This window comes from Antedon mediterranea, chromosome 8, assembly GCF_964355755.1.
Source record: "Antedon mediterranea chromosome 8, ecAntMedi1.1, whole genome shotgun sequence".
Classification (NCBI taxonomy): Eukaryota; Metazoa; Echinodermata; class Crinoidea; order Comatulida; family Antedonidae; genus Antedon; species Antedon mediterranea.
In genome coordinates, this window is record NC_092677.1 from 14,805,846 (window position 1) to 14,826,379 (window position 20,534).

A 20,534-nucleotide genomic window follows, 5' to 3' on the forward strand; every position below is an offset into this window, starting at 1 on the left:
TTGGTATAAGCATTGGTATTTGATTTGGTATGCACTGTTGAAGCATTTTGCTGTTATTGTTATTTATGAGCTGAAGTTGAATAGTGTTATTGATATTTTTATATATTGCCAAACACCTTAGATTTTAGATCAGCGGTGTTTAAAATTATATATAAATGTCATGGTTTATGACAAGTTAAACAAAAAATCGGTTGTACATATTTATGAAATTTATAATGAGAAATAATCGTGTATATGTTCTGCTTGATTGTATTATATGAAAAAAAGTGTTGTTATTAAAATGATTGACAAATTATATTCATTTCAAATGCAATTATTATGAATTTGCTACTATCATTGTAACTGATCATAGTTGTAAAATAATACAATAATTATTGTTTATTTTATGTATTTTTTCCACCGATGATATTGCAGTGCGCGACAGGCAGACAAGCGTACTAGTTTTAATGCTTATAAAAAAACTGTATTCTGGCTTTTGTATGGCGGGGCTATAAATGTTGCGTTCGGTTATATTGTATTTTATCAGTCAAATTAAATTTAATCTATAATAATATTATTCTAACTTGTGTTATAATGTATCTAAAGCTATGTTTACACGCTCTGTTAAATACAGCGTTTCATTCGATTTGTCCCGCGTTCACATGTGTGTGGTATAAAGTTATATATACTGCATTTCTGAAAGAGTTATATTACAGGTAGGGCCCTACTTTGGAGGTATAATAAAGTTATCCGATCACACAAGCACATCGGATGTAACTATGATTCGGATCAGCTTAAAACTCTCTATGCACGATTAAACTCTAGTGTGTGTGTGAACTCGGCTTATGCATATGTTCTTAGTGCATACAAATAGGGATGTTCACCTTTGAGAACAAAAATCAAATTGACCGTAAAAATATACACAATTAGACTTTACAAGTAAATGTATTTAAAGTTCATTCAGTATACGATAAGTATCACCATATTCTGTACTTATTTACGTTTAAGTCTGTTGTGTAAAGCCTAAATATTTGAAAGGGATAAGCTAGTTTCTTGTCAAAAAAGTACAGTAATGTAATCTAATAAGCTGTATTTACTTTTAATAAAATAATAATGGAATAGTATAACTCATTTTAAGGGGACATCTTCTGCACCCAACAAAGTTTGACCTTAATGTTTCACAGAAATTGTACCCGCAAAATAAGAGTCTCAATTAAATATTTGTGTCTACAATACTTGTAATAATAATGTCGTTAATAGTAGGAAGGAAATACTACCGAACGAACATTTATCCTATCTAATTCAGTATGTACTGTATGTCACTCAAATCAAACGTTTAGGCCTATATACTAAGTTCTTCTTTCTAAAAAATAACCACCAGTATCTGGATGAAGTTATATTGAAAAAGGCTGACTAATAGCATTACTTCACCAAAACACATTAAATTTCATATTCATTTTCTTCTAGATAACCTGTGCTAGTATACAAAATAAAGTATTACTATCTATATTTACTAGAAATTACAGATTGTACAATAGGCCTTAGGAATGTCGCTTCATTGGATACCAAAAGAGCACCCACTGACTATGCATTGTGTAGTCTTCGCTTGCAATAATTGATTCAGAAGCTGTAAACTTTGCCTAGGTTCTCCTAGGCCAACGTTTTGTAGACAAACCATGACCTTTCGGTTCTGAAAAGCAATGAATCTGTGTGGAGAATATACGTTGCAGAAATTAAATTAATAGGCTTAAATAACACAATTTAAGGCGTACTTGCCATACCCGGGGGTTTTGTGGATCGAAATCATTCACATAAGTTTGCAAAGTACCAATATTTGTTTTTATTATTCTAATATAATTCGATTATATTTTACCAAATAATGTTTGATTTGAGTTACATGCAACAAAGTGAGGTTAGTATTTTGTCGTGTTCACAACACTAAGCCGCTGCCTGGTATATCTACATGTAAAGCACTGCTTTACACACAAAGTTTGAATATTAAATCTGTGTTAACAGTAGTAATTGATTGACTCGTTTTATATATTGTCTTCTGTCATTAATGCGTAAGCTTGGTTCCCTAGAACGCAACGCAGTCACAAACGATGAATTATCCGAACTGTCGCTTGCCATTGGTCAAATTGTTTGCGTTGCGCTTACGTCCTTGCGTTGGGTCCTAGTGGGAACTAAGCTTGAATTCTATATCGGGGATTGATGTTGTAGACTAACCCTGATTGAGAGGATACCTGGAAAAACACAGTGTCGATTGATTTAATAGAGGTTTCCCCTGAATAGGCATTGGTTTCGTAAAACATATATTAGGCTATCCCGTTCCTTCCTTGAAATATAGCTCTACCCTTTTAATAAGTAGGGCGTCCCACTGGGCTGTACTGTACATTATATATTTACTTTTATATTCTGTCTTTCCCTTTACCTGTCCAGCGATCCACCATCCGTAATTAGTTAATTAGGATAAAATCACATGACCACCAATAAGTCATGCATACGTCACGGATTCTTTGGATTTTAAACAATGAAGCCATTGTCAAAGGTATGCTGTCATACGTTTGTTGAAGATTGAAGATGGCGGAAAGTACATAACGCAGCTGACTTTAAAAAGATCAAATAAACAAAGAAATTAGCAAGTTTAAAGACTGAAAACTGAATCAAGGGAAAATGGATAGGATAATACTGTAATAATACGGGAATAAACACAAATTAACGGATTGTATACGAGCGTGTGGAAGACGGTGATGACGGTAGGACCAACAAGCCAGATTCAAACAAAAAACGAGTAAGTCTTAGATACTACATATTTTATAAATATTCCGTTAACAACATCGATATAATTGTTTTTAGCAGTAGTTTACACAGTAAGATGTGGTCTGTTTCGAGTTTTAGGTTTACATTGTTTAAATAAAAGCGCGAATCCACATCGCCATCAACACTTGTTGACGATTGGTAGCGCAGGCCGAACGACCGATAGACCGGTTATTTATATGAGGTAGACTATTTACAACTTTGATTTGTGTATTTTGATTGTTTAGGCCTACACAACCACATTGTTGGCAGGACAGTAATAATGTGAGAGTCTCCGTTTGTATTGTAACATATTAGGGACAATTTCATGTGACAATATAAATATTTGTATTTTTAGTTGCGTGCAAACTCGACTCTAGCTCACTATGTCGGTCCGTCGGTAAACACTAAATCAAATTTGAGCACACGGCTGCAGCTATGTATATGGCCTTGTTGTTTATCAACATGACATGAACATATCACAACAAAAAATTAAATGATTTTCTCAGAATCTTAATCGATTACAGAAACCGTGTTTTTTAAATGTGATCGATACACTAGTAACTGGTCTTAAGCTCTGGTAGTGATATACCCAAATATGTTAGTGATATGACATCATCATGTCCATATATGGGAATATCACATTGTTTTGCCATATAAAGTTTGATAGTGTAGACAGAGCTTTACACCTTGTCACATTATAATGTATTTTCAATTTGAAGCTTGTATTAAAATGATTTAATTAATATTATATAACACCTATATAAATTCCTGTCATTTGATTGGACGAATGTGGGTCACATGGCGTGCAATAGTACGCACTATTCAACGATCGTTAAATAGTACTTTTTTGTGTACGAAAAAAAAACGTCTAGATGTTATATAAAACAAATAATGAATGTTTTGTATTCGTGTAATGGTACAAATAATGGCACTTGGTGAATGATGAAAGGTTATATCAACTCGGCTTTGCCTCGTTGATATAACCTTTCATCATTCACCTCGTGCCATTATTTGTACCATTGCACTCATAAACATTCATTATTTGTATAATATTTGTGGTCAAATAGACGAATACGGATTCTTCTGCCCCCGCCACTATGACGTTAATAACAGATAAATGTATTGTAATTGTCAGCACTAAAATGTATTTTTGTTCTGTTCAGTAGATTTAATTAAAAAGTGGTGGTAAAGCCATATTAGTTTTACAATTTATCGCATGCTGCCAACTCATTTTATCTATAGCTAATAAATATCTACAGTAGACTATAGAAGAGTATAGAATATATTCTATACTCTTGATAGGTTCAGTTTACGAATGCCTTAAGTTTTTCTAATGCTGCTGTTGTCGATTTTGTGTCCGGGTGATCTCCACCAAGGAAGAGTTGAAATATTCGCAATGCTTCGTTGAACTGGTAGCGAGCTCTTTCAAAGAGATTATTTGCAAATAGGAACGCTCCTAAGTTATATCTGAAAAAGAATATACAGTAGAAATTATGAATGTTCTCATTAGACATTCTAGATGTTTGTTGTTGAATATGTTTATACCATTCAAATAGAATAGATAAATACATTACGTATTAAAATAAATATAGAATAATTCTAGCAAATGAAGAAAATAAGCGAGTTCAAGACTGTTTTAAACCTATTGTTGTAAAGTCTCAACTATATAGTAGTTGTACACCAGTCAAATAAATGCATATTACAAATCGGATATTAGAGGATAATGAAAGAGAAAACAAGTTGACATTCCAGTAAGTTAAAAGTGTTAAAACACTTCAAACGTACCTGACAACTGCAACGTCAACGTGGTTCTGTCCATAAGCCTGTACCATGATATTCAACACTCCTTTGAATAAATCTCCAGCTAGTTTGTCATTCTTGTCATCGTAAACCAAAGCGATGTTATTCAAGATGGCTCCCACACGTGGGTGACTCAACCCTACTTCATTTTGGGTTAGCTGCATATCCCAAAGATGGTGGATCAACCCGTCTTCAAGACGACCTTGTCCGTACGAAAGCTCTCCAATCTGAGAAATACAGATCGAAAGTATCAATTGTGTTTCTTTCTAAATTTATTTTCAAAAACAACATCATGACGTCCATTTATTGGTTGGTTTCTATTGGTTATTTTAACTATTAAAATTTTAAAAATGTTTAGTATTTTTTATTCCGTTAACATTCTTTACTGTCGAGCACTGATATGACGTGACCCACAAGGGAGAAGCATGTAGTTGAATTTACCTGTCCAACTATTGCGGCAACATAGTGGTGGTTCTTTCCTAGAATATCGGTTGCTATCTCCTGAGCTCGTTTTAAATATTTCTTTGCTTCTTCTGCTTTCTCTTGAAGTCGAAGTACAGATCTTTAACAATCATAAGAAAATCGTATATCAAACCTATTTATTTTGTGAATATTAATTAGATTGGTTTGGTACTAAATGTTGACGAAGTTTGTAACGCATGATAACGAAGATTCAGATAATTTAAGAACATGAACTTTGATATATTATATTGTATTTACCCCATTCCAAGAAGAGCTTTCACAAATTGGAGTTTCTGCGCTGGTGTGCGAATCTTGTTCATACGACTAATGACGTCATGTAGGTTTTTCATAGAATCATCGAGTTCCCCGAGATTTCGACAAACCAAGCCTAGCTGTATTATTACCTGTCAACGAATACATCATTATACACTGTAAATATTGTTCCTAATTATGAATATCTGGTAAAATTACATCAGAGTCCGCGTACACACAGAATCTACCACTTCGTAGTAGTTTACATAGGTTATTTTTACAATGGTTGGGAAACGAAATAAATGTTAGAAATATCAAACTTTGCAGTGCAGCAGCGCTTACCTCCAGCACCTCTGGATGTACACATTGTCGTTTGTATGTGTAATGTCTATGATGGTATACAATTGTTGAATAATCTTCCTTGTATTTTGTTTCCAAAGCCTCAAGCAGCCGCTCATACAGTGATCTTAGAAATAATGTACATAAATAGCTATGGTTATTTTAGTTATTTAATGAATTGGAATTTATTAATGGATTAACACAAACAAATTGTAGTTCAATGAAGACTACTACTAATGTTTAAAAAATAGTCACTCAATTCTATATTCTATATTAAATATTAACCTTGCCCCTTTTTGAAGACCCAACTGCATAAAGAATCCTGCCATCGATCTAATTAGACCAGCTTTATCTCTTGTACTTTCCCACGTTTCCACTTTTGCCAATGTATCGAGATACGCTTGTTCAACTTGTTCATAACCACCGAGCTAAAATAATATACATAAATACACACTAACAACATTTTGTATTTTACTTAATAATTTCTAATGTTTTAGTATGTACTGAATGAGAGAGAGGCTAATGCTGGTTTATCCAGGTAAGCTAGGCACGATATAGACTACATCATGTAATGTGGAGGTTGGCAAAAAAACAATGATATGATGGCCTAGTAGTCGTTACTTACATAATTAAATACATATTATTCTTTTTACAATAATTATGTATACCTATGATAGTAAACTAAACATATTATAGTGACATTGAACCAGCTCATAAGATAACATTAATTTATTCTTACTAGTTGCCAAGCTTTGATGAGTTCAAATTTGCCCTCTTCCGTTGCCATCATTCTTTGAAAGACTGCAATGTTTAGAATTGTGGCACGTAGACGCCTCAGATCACCAGCTTGTGAGAATAAGAACGGAACTTCTTCTGTCTGAAACACGGAAGGAAATATGTCCAAATTAGTATAACGTACTGTAAATTGACATTTTCCATACCATTGCATTCATTTTTTATAATTTTAACAATTGAAAATGGCCAAACAGTTAAACTTACATAGCGATTATCAATGTCCTTTTTATTAAAGAAATCCGCCAAGTTAAGGTAACACTCTTTCTTAAGTTCGGGTGTGTTCAGGTACTTCCTCTCAACAGCTTGTCTAAGATGGTCGTGGAAGAAGTTAAGAACTCCATTTCGATTTATTACATTCTCTTCAAGAGATAGGTAAAATGGTGACCATACTCTTGATGTTACCTTAAATAATACATTAGAAATAAGATTAATTTAAAATTAAAGTTGCATAAAAGTTAACATTATCAGTAATCAGTATATTATATCAGTTCTGAAAATAACTGTTGAGAAACTCAACAGTTCTTTTCAGAACTAATACACGTGATGTATCCATGTAAACTTTCAAACAATACAATACTGTTTGTAAGCAAGGTACAACATAATTGCAATGAATTTGGTCTATTTATTATGTGTAGACCTAGGCTATGTACAGTTGCTTCTTCACTTTTATTTAATTGTATATTTAAAGGCATTATATTTAGAAAACTTACTTGTAGATATTCTGTTAACTCAGCCTCTGTCATTCCTTTGTTAGAACACCAAATTGCAGTTGTAGTGTCTCGTACAAGTCCAGGTCTGTACAGTAAATGGCACCAAGAAAATAGGACGACATTGTTGTTAATGTTGAGAGCAATGTATTTATCACACAACAATGTAACATAGTGCTATGCTAATAGTGATACCACAGTACTAAGATACACTGACAGTATGTAATAATTTAATTGCCAAAAATATACTGTACCTTTCAAATGAACCAACCTCGAAATCGTTTTCCAGACGTTCAAGGATTTTAACAAAGAGTTCGCCTGGATTATCCGCGAGAAGATACGTTTTGATTGCACTTGTTAGTTGATAAAAACTTCCGTACATGCGAATCTAAAAAGCGGAAAATTGAAGTTATTGATCATTTATATAGACAGTGGATACAACATTTAACAAGAGCGGATTAAAAGTATTAAACATTGTGTGTTCAATAGAGTTACTGTACACTCTTCGAAAAAGAGTAGAGATCTTCGTATGCCGGTGTAGGCCTACTGGCCAATCCACCACCAAAAAACAAGTCTACCGAAATGCGATAGTTTACCTCATCCATGAGTGACTTTAAATATAATGGGTTGCTGGTCTGGTCTGCATCTAGTATCATATTCATCTGTTCTTCACTGAGTGTCTTAGCGTATAAAGTCATATACTCGGTTATTATCTGCTTCTTCTCATTTGGTTGTAATGGAAAGATCTCAAATGTTGGCCAATTGTTTGCTGCAACCGCATCGTAGGCCTGAAACGAATTGTATTTTATTTAGTTTGATCAATCAACTAGCTAAAATAATCGCATTAGCTCATTATGTCAGATGATCCGCAGTTATAACCTTCTAAAAACCAGATAAATAATATTAAACTTTGGTTGAAACATACCTTTCCAGGAAGTGTTGACAGTACCATTTTGACACCGCTTGGAAGTGATTTTGGAAGCCATTTTAATTCTTGTTCGTCGCCTTAAAAACAAAAAAGTTACTACGTTAACGTGTTGTATGTTAGTACTACTGTTTTTTAGGTAAGAGTTTCACTAACAAGCAAACATGCCTATTATCCATTTTTAATAGTTCACTATGTCGGTCCGGTATCACTATGCGTTTTATCGCTTCTCTGTACTTTTTGAACTGTTTTGATGTACATTACTTTTTGAAAGTTCATTTTTTTGTGAGAGCACGCGACTTATGGCTGTTGGCCTTGTTACTATTGTAGCTTGCTCAATAATCGGTCGTTTTCACAAAACTTACCCGTAGTTCCAGCTCCCGTGTCTAGCTGATTCAAAGCATCAAGTACGATAGTAACTTTTCCGCTATTTCCCGCCTGTTTGAGCCATGATGGCAGATCTAGGACAAGGTTACGGTCAGACGAAGGAACAGCTTGCGGGAAGTTAAAGAACTGCTTCATTTCTTCATACAATCTGTTGTAAGCAAAAATCAGTTTACATTTTTACAAAAGTGCACAATGTTACTTTAAATTTTTTTATTATTTGTAAAGAGTAAAAATGTCCAATCCAAACCTTCGCAAAAGATTTAAGTGTGAAGCACTCTCAGCTGAGCTACCAATAAAATGCATGAAGACGAAATGACTAGGGTTCTTTTCCTCGTATCTTGTGCACCAGTTAGCAATCAATGCCGACTTGCCGGAACCAGACCTTCCTAGTACAACAAATGGAACATCCGTATCTTTAGCAACGTGATCGTCAATTGCCTTGAAGTAGTCTTCTCTGCCAATATAGATTCGACAGCGAACTTCAGCAAATGCTACGTGTGCTTCTTTCTCCCGTTGTAAGCCTGTCAGTTCAGTACCCGGTGGAAAATCCTCATCTACGCATTTTGTGAGATCCTTTAAGGAGATGAATACATTGATTGATGAACATCGTTTTTACAGATTGCAAGTGCAGTGGTTTGAAAAGCATGATTATTTGAATGCGAATTTATACAAAGTATATTTCAAATCCTTTTACTCATTTATAATTGCAAAGAGCCTAAAGCTACTTCTGATAGTTACTAATACTACTTGAATCGTACTGTACATTACCTCAAGGATCTTTGCGTGTGCTTCATCAGCTCCTTTATATTTTCTTACGTTCATTCCAGACTCTTCTACAACTTTTCTGAACTCTCTTTGTTGATTGTAATGCCACAAAGATTCTAGTGCCTTTTTCTTGCTATCGGATTCTTTAACATCTGTTTTAGAAGAAGCATTATTTTCTTTTTTGATATCTGGTTCTTCTTTCTTTTCTTCTTGTTTTTCTTTTTCTTGTTTTTCCATTTCCTCCTTTTCTTTTTCTTCTTTAGCTTTAGCTTCCATTTCGTCTTGCTATAAACAAATGCGATATATTCTTTATATGTATTAGTATTTCTTTGAAATTAAAATATATTAATACATGTTGGCTGATGTTAATATTCATACTGTACTTACAATTTGTTTCATTACTTCCATATCTTCTTCGCCTAACTGTTGCTCTCTTATATAAAAGAAAGACCGATTTTTTGAAGATTCTTTATTTCGAAGAGCGCCATATAGTGCTTCCAACTAGGAGAGAAATTAGAACCATTATCTACGTTTTATTTTGTACAATATATTGATCTAAATTCAAACTTTACAAATGAAAATGTCTAATTGAACAGAATAGGTTGTATTTAGTATTTTCAATATAAGTATATGGAGAAAATAACTTTTAAAAGGAATTAGTCATTTATACAGTAGTATATAATTTTGTACTTAAACTTACTCTCGTAACACTAGTATCAAACCTAAAGTTATCAATCCAGTCGAAACGACTGTAACTTTCAATGGCGACATTGTAAGTTTTGTTAAGAAGTTTATCAGGTATTGCTTCTCTCTGGGACCAGCCGTACCTCTCACCAAGTAGGCAGATAAAGTATGGACGGCACTTATCAATCTATAAAAAAAACAAGAAAATAAATGTTCTCATTTTCTTCTGAAGAATTTCTTGAATGAAATGAAATGATGCTCAGGGCAGTTCGAATTGATGCTCAGTCGGATAAACGACATATAAGGAGAAATGGTATGACATAAATGTTTGAAAGGACCGATGCCTAGGCCTATTAAAAATAGAAAATCGTTAGTTAGTCTTATGTATATCCATAATTTAAAAAGTTAAATGAGAACGATCGTACATCCAATGGTTAACTTACTTCGCGTAAACAGATAGAAATGGTTTGACCATCTTTTGACTGTTCTTTTGTGATTCCCCATCTTAGATCTACGTACGTGAAACATATCCCTCTCTCTGTACATGTACGATTCAACTCTCGAAAAGCTTTCTTAATAAGAACTTCCCGTTCTTCCTGGAAATCCTTAAACGTACTTGACACAAACACGCGAACCTCGCGCCGTTTTTTCTTCGTTCTACGTTCGATGGGCTTTATAACGGGAAGCGAGTCGTTGGCTCTGTTTGATATCGGTTTGTTAAAATCTACTGTGGCATCTTCCTCTAGATAAATAAGAATACCGGTTATTTGCAATAATAACTATATATGTACATTATTCATATATTTGACATATTGATCATGTATTACCTTGAAAAAAAAAGATTGAAAGTTAGGCTACACAACACATTTGACAAATGCTGTGATTGTGTGGAAGCTACTTGAAATTTCAGAAACTCATGTCATGCCATACATCGATGATCATAATACTAATAATACAAGTAGTACATACCTTCATCCTGTTGAATTTCAATCAAAGATTCGCCATGTTCTTCTAGTAACCCTCTGACAACTTGGTCAATACTTTTGTCATTCTCTCCACCTATGATATCTTCGTAAACGTCACCGGCAGCAGCCGTTGTCTCGCTTTTAACACGTAAACAAGCGGTTGATATCATAACACCAAAATGTCCCGCCCAATATTTATCATCTCTACCTATGATTTTAATATAAATCAATCAAAATAACTAAACAGTCTTAAATCTTCCACGGTGTCTTTCAGAGGCGAAATATTATTAAGTCATATAAGCAATTATAAATGCACATTTTTTTCTATGACAGTTAGGCCTAATGATTTTTACCGTTTTACTTGTTTTATGTGATTTTGATCAAATAAATGAATAAGATGGAAATGTACTGAACAAAACTAGCAGACGAAAACAGTAGGACTGAACTGAATGGCAATCGGGAGAAAAAGAGAGGCAGATCCAATGTGATTTTGGCAAGAGACCATGAGAGATGGAGAGAATATGTTATGGCCGTATGTTTCCGTTTTCAGTTTCAGTTAATTTTCTATATTTTGATAAACAATAACAAACAACAAACATATGTAGATAATATGAAAGGATGAACAAAAAAGAGTCACGAAGAGAAGGTAGATGAGGTGTGAGATGAAAAACAAAAACAAACGTACGTAGAATTAAAATGCAAAAACCTACCAGTAGTTTGAAAGGAGATAAGCCGAAGACCTTTTCCATAATCTTTGAACGCAAAAATCTCACGAATCCATTCTGAATGCGTTATGCTTCCCTGTTCACCTGTTGTTTTGCTCGCAATAGTATCACCATCAGCATTCATAAGCGTAATGGTTAGCGAATAGTAGCCTCCGCCACATGTTCCGGCACGGAACGATTCTGAGGCCTATCGAAAAGTAAACAAATTAATAAAAAATAAAATAAAATAATAACATATAAATGGTACGAAAAGTGGAATGACAGTAGTAGTAATAATGGAAGCGAAGAAGGAACATTTTAGTTGTACTGTATGTTCAAATTGATGGCCTGCCTTCCTGTGAAATTCCTTAAATTGAGAAAAAAACAAGACACCGTTAAGTGTACATTAGAAATGTTAACCAACATAGTTAGGCCTAACATACCTGAATTTCCGGACATGAGTCCAAATGTTCTGCTGAAAAATGAGACAGAAGATTGATTTCTTGATTTTTTACGCAATTCATATGCGAAGAAACGAACTCTACAAGATAACACGAAGAATTGATCAAGTTAAATTATGTATGTTAATTAACAACTTTTTAAAACTGTACAATAATTAATATGAGATTGACCCATTGGTAAAAGAAAGTGCCTATCTCTAGGCAATTTAGTTTTGGGTAAATGTAGGCTACAGTTAACTTGGTTCACACACATCCTGCTAGTCTATTGCATGTTGATGAATAATCAAGTTTTAGATTGTGGTAGTTTTATTTCGCACACTTGAGTACCAAATTTCCTAGTACTAGTACTTACTGGTTTCGGTATTGTCTCCTCCACTATGAATGACCCAGTCGCCAGCATAATTCCAGCTAGACATATCGGCTGCCTGTCCAGGATAAACAGAAGAGGAACGTTTATTAAAGCATAGGAAACGGTGTATAAACATTATCATTAATACTACTAGTGTACAAACTTACCTCACCAGATGCATTTTCCAATAAATTTGATGACCACCCGGCAATTTTTATCTCTTTCTTTGACAGGGTGCGATTTAAAGGAACCAAATTATCTGCTAACTGAGAATAATCAAAAATAATAGTTTGTAATAAGCATCAGTCATACAAAATGGAAAGAAATTAAGTTAAGACTTTAACAGTTTACCTATAATTCAACATTTATTAGTTTCTATCAATGGTAAAGCAATATCAATAAAAAGAGTGGTAAGTATAATGAGACAATACAAAAAAATACAATTAATTTAATTGCGGCATAGATTATACTAATGATACTCTGGAAGAGGTTAATTTGCATAAATCAAATGTCATGGTATTTTGCGAGATGTCCATACCAGTCCATCATCATCATAATGCCTTACATGTTGAAAGTAGAGTTTTGTCAAGTCAGTATACCATTTGCTTATAGTTTTGAGTGACATAATTAAATGTGTAAAAACGCATTACCTCTAGTTTGCTCTTGACTTCTTCAGCTAACTCATCTTCTGAAGGTTTCGGTTCAACATACGTTTTATCTGTAACAACCAGTGCCGACAATCTTGCACCAGGTCCATTGTTAACTTGATAAAATTAAAAATGCATTAATAAAATCTTTGGAACTTACCAGTGTTCATTTTAACTTATTGAAGTATCAACTCAAACCATAAATTAATGAATATGCATTAATCCCTGTTCAGACATTCTTTTGATTTGTGAGGATTCTTTTTACTATGGACTAAAGTACAACTGTTTATTAAATGTATACTTTTCCTTGTTTTGGTAAACTATTGTTATATCTGCCTTACCCGCTCCAAACAACATTTTCAATTTCTTGTTGTCGACTTTTGTCTCAATATCTGTAAACTTTAGTGACAGTCCCGGTACCTTTTCACGTAATTTCTCCGTTGTCTCCGTTACCTGTACAATAGTTAATCAATGAAAAAATTTGTTTTCAATTGTTTCAACAGAGTGCATTTTTCAGTAGTTGGTACAGTTTTAATTTGAATACTGTACATTATTGTGACATTATACGCACCTGAGCTGCTACGTTTTCTTTTTGAATAATCAACTCATCGATGAATGCTAAGTTTTTGCTGACGCCATACAACCTCACATTATATGTTCCATTTGGCACGTCAAACTATGGAGAAAAAAACCCTAAACATTTTAAAACACATAATCCAAAAAGTTAGTTAATAAATATAGTTTGTTCTTTGATCAATTCATTTAGAACATTGTTTCATCAGGAGAACAGTCAGTGGATGTGACCTAGGTTTTGATAAAGCCGATGGACAAATTATAAACAAGGAAAGTTGGTATGGGTGTGTTTGATATGAGATTTTAGTCATAATAAATTTTTTCGGTAACAACATGTAAAATAGTTTATGTAAAATTTAAACATATTTTAGGGGATATGTAGGAGTATTCCGTTTGCCCACTGCATCATTCATTCACTACTAACCTCAAATTCCATTTCATCAAGAAATGAAGGATGTGTGCCATTACTGGTACCTCCGATGAATCCATCGTGAGTGTTTCCAATGACAGCAGTTAGTCTGTGTTCTGGTACAATATCAACAAACTTTCTAACACCTTGTAGACCTGACAGATAAGATCGAATAATAAACAAGAAATATTTCTTACAAAAAACGCTGCTCGCTTATTGAAAAATATTTTTAATTTTAAATGTTTTTGAATGTGTCAATTTATTGTCACATAGGCCTAATAGTTATTTTACATGAAAAAAAATGTAATTTAAAGCAACAAATACTTAAATTGTCTGTCAGACAATGGTTTTGGGGTTTCTTTTCTCTTTATTTATGTGAATAAATATAATTTTTTTGTTACAGAAATGAATACTCAATTTCTGTCACTTTAGTTAATTGTATTGCTAAGGTCAAGCCAGGGGTCACTTCTTCACCCTAGATATTTTAAGTGTGAAGTATCCTATTAAAAACACAAACTTTAATGGACTGTTTCGATAATATTTCAATGAATATCTGACACTGAATTACAGTCAAAAGTCAGTATTACAGTCAAATGGGACTCATAAATACAAGAAATGCTTTGGGATTTGTAATTTTAGCATGACATGTCATAATAGACTCTTTTCCCAGACTTTGTTGAGTCTAGCAGCTGGAAATCTATAAATTATAGTGTAGTTTCCATTTTCGCAAAACTGTCGTCCTTAGAACTATAACTGCTGCTTGCTTTAGCTTCTGATTGAGTAGTCCTAATGGGATGTAGCGGGCTAGAGCAGCAGCGTAAAAAATATTATAGTATAGTATTCAATATTTAATAGTGAATGTCTATATAGAATATTCTTGTGTAAATCACAAACATTGTATTTGGCGTCGTGATGGATAAAAGAAACACAGTAACAATGTGGAATAAGAATTCAATATCAACCAACCACCATATTAAATATGTAATGTAACATACTTACCATGTTTTTCGTGCATCTTGAATAGTGTTTGTGTGTCGGCAAATACGATTCCTGAGAGTGACTCATAAGCTGGTCCACCAAGATTTATTGCCACATGTACACCTCTTGGTTGTATGGTCATGGTATGGGGTGATCCTTGGATTTCCTTGAGTTTTTCAAGATCATCTAAATTTTTTTAACAAAAAATATATAATCAATGTTCTTCCAAAAACACCTCATACTTATAAATTATAAATTGCCACATATTTTCTATTAGAAATAGTTGAAGTTTTGTTCAAAACTTAACTTTAAAAAATCTGGTAAAAATGTATTTAAATAATATATATCACACATTTGTATGTTTATTTGTATAAATGGGTACCCGGTTAGATCAAGACACAACTTTGCGCTAATTACTAGCTGCAATATGGAAGTATGTTTCCATACGTGTTTGAGCCAAAAAAATGACTGGGGTAATAATGTTCAGCGCTTAGAGGTTTCATTACATTAGGCGCTATATAAATCCAGGATATTATTATTATTGTTTGAGAACGAGCATCTTCATTAAGATTAAGAATAATACATGACATTATTAAGATTGTTTATCTTTACTTATATCTTTCACATATGCAAAAGCTTGTATAAACTTCAGTCCTGGTTTCTTATCTTCTTCTGATAACACTCGACAAAATCCAAAACGTCCGTCTGGCTGTTTTAGAAGCTTTCTCATTGGTATAATTTCAAGAACTTTCCCATTCAGCAACAGCTTAATTTTACAAGCTTTGGTAATCCAGCCCATTACCTTATCTCCATGAATTACTAAACCAGTTCGTATTGGTTGTGCCTCACCCGTCAGCAAACAATTTGCCAATTGGCTCTCGTCTACTTGAAAGGGTGAGGCGATGTTTGATAAGACTGTATAGCGACAGGGACCTGCTGGTCCAACAGCTACAAGTTTATCATTTTTAGTGTAGATTGTCCATGCATTCCCAGATGACAAATGTCCACTCATACCCTGGACAAATGTACAATCGGTATTACTTTTATTTATGCTGACAATGTACAGAGCAGATGTGGTGTCATCATCCTTCCCAATACCATGTGAACATAGAACAAACATACTTCCATTTGGTAATTTCTTCAAATCACTTAGAAGAGATGTCTCTTCAGAACCGACAAAGCTCTGTAAGTGATTTATTAACGGTTTCTGTCCTGTCACGTGTACTTTACTCTTTAAATCGTCTGGTGAATTAAAGAACAACAGTATCGAACTGTTTTGCGGACCATTAATTTTCAAGAAATCATTTTCATCTTTTGTAAATTTCCAAATATCGTTTTTATCAGGTAGAAACACAACAGATGAAAATGGATCTGACTGTATTAGGTAAGCATTGCATGAGGTTTTTCCTTTAATTGGAGGGCCACTACAAAGCGCTAGAATTGAAAAAAAGTTCGGCAGATCACTGACTTTAATTTCGGTATTGAAGACTCCTTTCTTGCTACCTTGTAACAGAACTCCGCATTCACAATTTCCATACTGGGGAAGATTTGATAAAAGATTTGTATGTGACGTTCCATATATTGCCATTGGACATAGAGCACCAGCACTATTGGTATAGATGACATCATAGTGATAGACTGAGTGTTCTCCGGTTTTGAACAATGACTTCGTTTCGAAGTGGTTACCACTTGAACCACACCGTACTAGCTGAACTTGCGCCGATGTACCGTTTCCTGTAACTCTCGCAATTTGAAGAAGAGCTGCTCCTCCTCCTGGCCCTGCATTTACACTGAAGTTTAACTTGTTATATGACTGAACGGGATGAAATGAGTGTGCATGTCCTTCTATGGCAGCATTTTTACCTGAAAAAAATATATTTATTGTTATGTTTAATATACAGCTATACGAATAGTAATAATTATTGTTTTCCTATTTAATAACTTTGTTACTCATTCCTGAGAGTTAGAGCAGTCAAACAAATACCACTATATATAGGTATATTACTAACTGATTGATTAATTATTCTCGTGGCACATTTATGTATTCAATTTATCAAGACAACCTACTGTATTCCGGTGTTTTAATTTAGAAACAAGATAACTTACCAATAATAGGTTTACGATCAGGCATAGGCGGAAAATTCAAATCATCTTCTTCGTAACTGATTGGTTGTTCTAAAAAGTCGGAAGAAAAATAACCGTACTAACTACTGTACTGTGATATATGAATATCGTATCCGGATATTCAACCCCTGGACATTTACCCCCCGGAAAACTACCCCCCGGACAACCACCACCTGGACCACTACCCCCTTAGGACAACTATCCCTTTAGGACAACTACCCCCCGGACAAATACCCCACGGACAACTACCCCCTTAGGACAACAACCCCCTTAGGACAACTACCCCCCGGACAATTATCCCCCGGACAATTATCCCCCGGACAATTATCCCCCGGACAATTACCCCCCCCCCCGGGTAATTACCCCGCGGACAACTACCTCTGACACAATACTCCCCGTAGGACAACTACTTCCTGGACAATACTCCGAGGGCAAATAATCTTTTAGGACAACTACCTCCGTAGGACAACTAACCCCTGGACAACTACCCTCCGGACAATTACCCCCTAGGAACAATTACCCCTGACAATTACCCCCGGAGAATTACCCCCCCCCCCCCGGGTAATTACCCCGCGGACAACTACCTCTAACACAATACTCCCCGTAGGACAACTACCTCCTACCTGGACAATACTCCGAGGGCAAATAATCTTTTAGGACAACTACCTCCGTAGGACAACTAACCCCTGGACAACTACCACCCAGAAAACTATCCCTTTAGAACAACTACCCCCCGGACGGACAACTACCACCCAGACCATTCAACAACCTGACTCTGCAACAGTGTATAATAGCAATTAATAACTATATTTTAATTCGTTACTTTGACGAATTACTATTCATTATTGTAAACAAAAGTAAAAGATTGAACATAAATATAGCCTGGTATAAACTGAAGATTGTCACACATGATCATAGGATAGTCGAACGTATTATATAGTACTTCCTGTATTTACTGTAAAGAATGGGTTCGCTAATAATAATAATAATTTTTGCGTCAGGACAATGCTTCGACGATAACCACTGGTCTTAAAAGAATTAATTTTTGTCTCAAATTTGTCATATATGTATTTTTGTACACTTGAAGAATAATATCACTTTTGATATTTGACCTCAAAGTTCACTCACCGAATAAACGGCGATCTTTAAATAAATTCCCCTCAACTAAACGGTGACCATGTCACTCCCATGAAACATCATATGGAATAATCGGGGGTCTATTTCCATTAGATTATACCCCCTCCCATTGAATAAACAACTTTCTTCCAATAAATGTCCACCTAAAAACCACCTAAACAATAAACAGCCCAGGCCGTTTTTTTCAATAAATACGGTACTTTAAATCTAGCACATCTAGGGTCTAGCGTGCTGTTAAACAGAATAATCGGTTAAAAACGGGTGTTTCAAACTAGAGACCCGAGACCAGAGACCAGAGACCCGGGACCCAATACGAAAAGGGAGACCCACGTACGAAAAGGGAGACCCCACTATACGACGAAAAGGGAGACCCTAATATACGAAAAGGGAGACCTAAATATACAAAAAGGGAGACCTAAATATACAAAAAGGGAGACCCAATTATACGAAAAGGGAGACCCAAATATACAAAATGGGAGACCCAAATATACGAAAAGGGAGACCCACTATAAGAAAAGGGAGACCCCACTATAAGAAAAGGGAGACCCCACTATACGAAAAGGGAGACCCCACTATACGAAAAGGGAGACCACACTATACGAAAAGGGAGACCCTAATATACGAAAAGGGAGACCCAAATATAGGTCTCCCTTTTCGTATTGGGTCTCGTGTCAGGTCTCTGGTCTCGGGTCTCTAGTTTCGAAACACCCGTTAAAAACAGATGATTTCATTTTTACAGAAACTGGTCCTACATATTTGTCTACTTTTGGATTGGGGGGGGGGAGGGGGCGGTAGTTGACCGGGGGGTAGTTGACCGGGGGGTAGTTGACCGGGGGGTAGTTGACCGGGGGTTAGTTGACCGGGGGGTAGTTGACCGGGGGGTAGTTGACCGGGGGTAGTTGACCGGGGGGGTAGTTGACCGGGGGGGGGGGTAGTTGACCGGGGGGTAGTTGACCGGGGGTAGTTATCCTAAGGGGGTAGTTGTCCTAAGGGGGTAGTTTTCCGGGGGGTAGTTGTCCTGGGGGTTGTTATCCTAAGGGGGTAGTTGTCCTAAGGGGGTAGTTGTCCGGTGGGTAGATGTCCGGTGGGTAGATGTCCTAAGGGGGTAGTTGTCCGGGAGGTAGATGTCCTAAGGGGGTAGTTGTCCGGGTGGTAAACATCCGGGGGGTAACTGTCTAGGGGGTAGGTGTCCTAGAACCATATGAATATATGTTCTTTACTGTTATCAATAGGAGCACGTCAGTAATTTTTACCATTGTCACGTTTTAATTTGTCTGCTAGGCGTTTGCTGTTTAGCGAAGCGCCAGCCGTTCTGAAGGCAGTCACTGCAGCTACTTTCCTCGTTGCGACTGGTCCCTCCTTCTTCTTTGTTAAAATAGTACCCATGTTTCGGTATTATCTGAAAAACCATAAACGAAATATTACTCCACTGGTTTAATTGACATTAGATTTAATCTGCATTCATTCCTATTACGTCATAATACGTTCTATGATAAGAGAATCAATCTCATTGATTATTATGTCAATCTGTTATTTATTACTACTCTTCACTACTCGTCACTCATTCTATAAATACAGTGTCATAGTCGCGTGTGACTATCTGTATGCATTGAGATTTACTAAAATATCTCTATGCTGTATTATAGGCTACTGTAACTATTTTAAGGAGTTTCACTGTATGCCGTACGCTGTGTATACCATGGCCTAATGGATAGATCTAGGCATGTATGTAGGCCTACTTTATTTTACTCTCCTTTATAATAACACCTTATTGTTCAATTCAATGAATGACAATAAAAACCCTTATTTCAGTAAATGCAAAATTAATCAAACAAAATTTAAGGTCATTAAATAGTTGAAACTGTAATTTTCAGTAAGAAAAATATCATCTATTCTAATTGTATAGTTAAACCCTAGAGAAAAAATTGACGTAGGCCTACACGTGGTCAATAAATGAATAAATAACAGCCATGTATAAGTATAAATAAGAGCGATGTACTATTTATAGGCTTATATGAGATCATTGAAATTAACAGGATGTGCGTTTTGGAAGAATCTCTGTTAGACACTATCATACATAATGTTTAAAGTGAGACCTAAAATTACAAACTATTATGCACATTATATGTGTATTCTTACTAGTATTCTTACCTTTTGGACGGAATATATTACTCGCTATACTGCTCCATTGCCTTCATCATATTACCGTACGTTGCTAAGCACTAGAAAGCTTCTTGTGTTGACACTTAGCTCGCGTTATTGTGTATAATGTATTATGAATCATTGAACCGTG

The 20,534-nt window shown here is 35.2% G+C and overlaps 2 protein-coding genes across 2 annotated transcripts in view; one reads left to right on the forward strand and one right to left on the reverse strand.

Moving 5' to 3' along the window:
* Positions 1–992: 992 nt before the first annotated feature.
* LOC140057766 (uncharacterized) lies at positions 993–20,465 on the reverse strand. Its single transcript, XM_072103488.1, has 32 exons — positions 20,393–20,465; positions 19,495–19,640; positions 17,087–17,155; positions 15,593–16,843; positions 15,002–15,166; positions 14,018–14,157; positions 13,592–13,696; positions 13,362–13,473; positions 13,024–13,136; positions 12,541–12,639; positions 12,377–12,449; positions 12,007–12,104; positions 11,566–11,771; positions 10,864–11,063; positions 10,338–10,636; positions 9,911–10,081; positions 9,598–9,711; positions 9,214–9,495; positions 8,693–9,018; positions 8,424–8,593; positions 8,059–8,138; positions 7,730–7,921; positions 7,388–7,521; positions 7,137–7,221; positions 6,631–6,828; positions 6,371–6,508; positions 5,917–6,059; positions 5,635–5,758; positions 5,299–5,444; positions 5,020–5,140; positions 4,564–4,805; positions 993–4,245 (listed from the first exon to the last, which is right to left on the reverse strand). Exons 2-32 carry the CDS (start codon positions 19,625–19,627, stop codon positions 4,083–4,085), a joined length of 5,892 nt encoding a protein of 1,963 aa, XP_071959589.1. The 5' UTR covers positions 19,628–19,640; positions 20,393–20,465; the 3' UTR covers positions 993–4,082.
* The window catches only part of LOC140057770 (uncharacterized), a 39,476-nt gene continuing 21,654 nt past the window's right edge, over positions 2,713–20,534 (forward strand). The window contains exon 1 of the transcript XR_011846967.1: positions 2,713–2,770. The gene's annotated coding sequence lies outside the window, so the exon portion shown is untranslated. The remainder of the gene's footprint in view (positions 2,771–20,534) is intronic.

Coding starts and splice junctions, on each gene's coding strand:
- LOC140057766 (XM_072103488.1), bottom strand. CDS start 19,627: ATGGGTACTATTTTAACAAAGAAGAAGGAGGGACCAGTCGCAACGAGG. Junction 11,772..12,006: donor ACTCATGTCCGGAAATTCAG/GTATGTTAGGCC, acceptor ACTTTTCGATAG/GCCTCAGAATCGTTCCGTGC. Junction 10,637..10,863: donor TGAAATTCAACAGGATGAAG/GTATGTACTACT, acceptor TTATTTATCTAG/AGGAAGATGCCACAGTAGAT.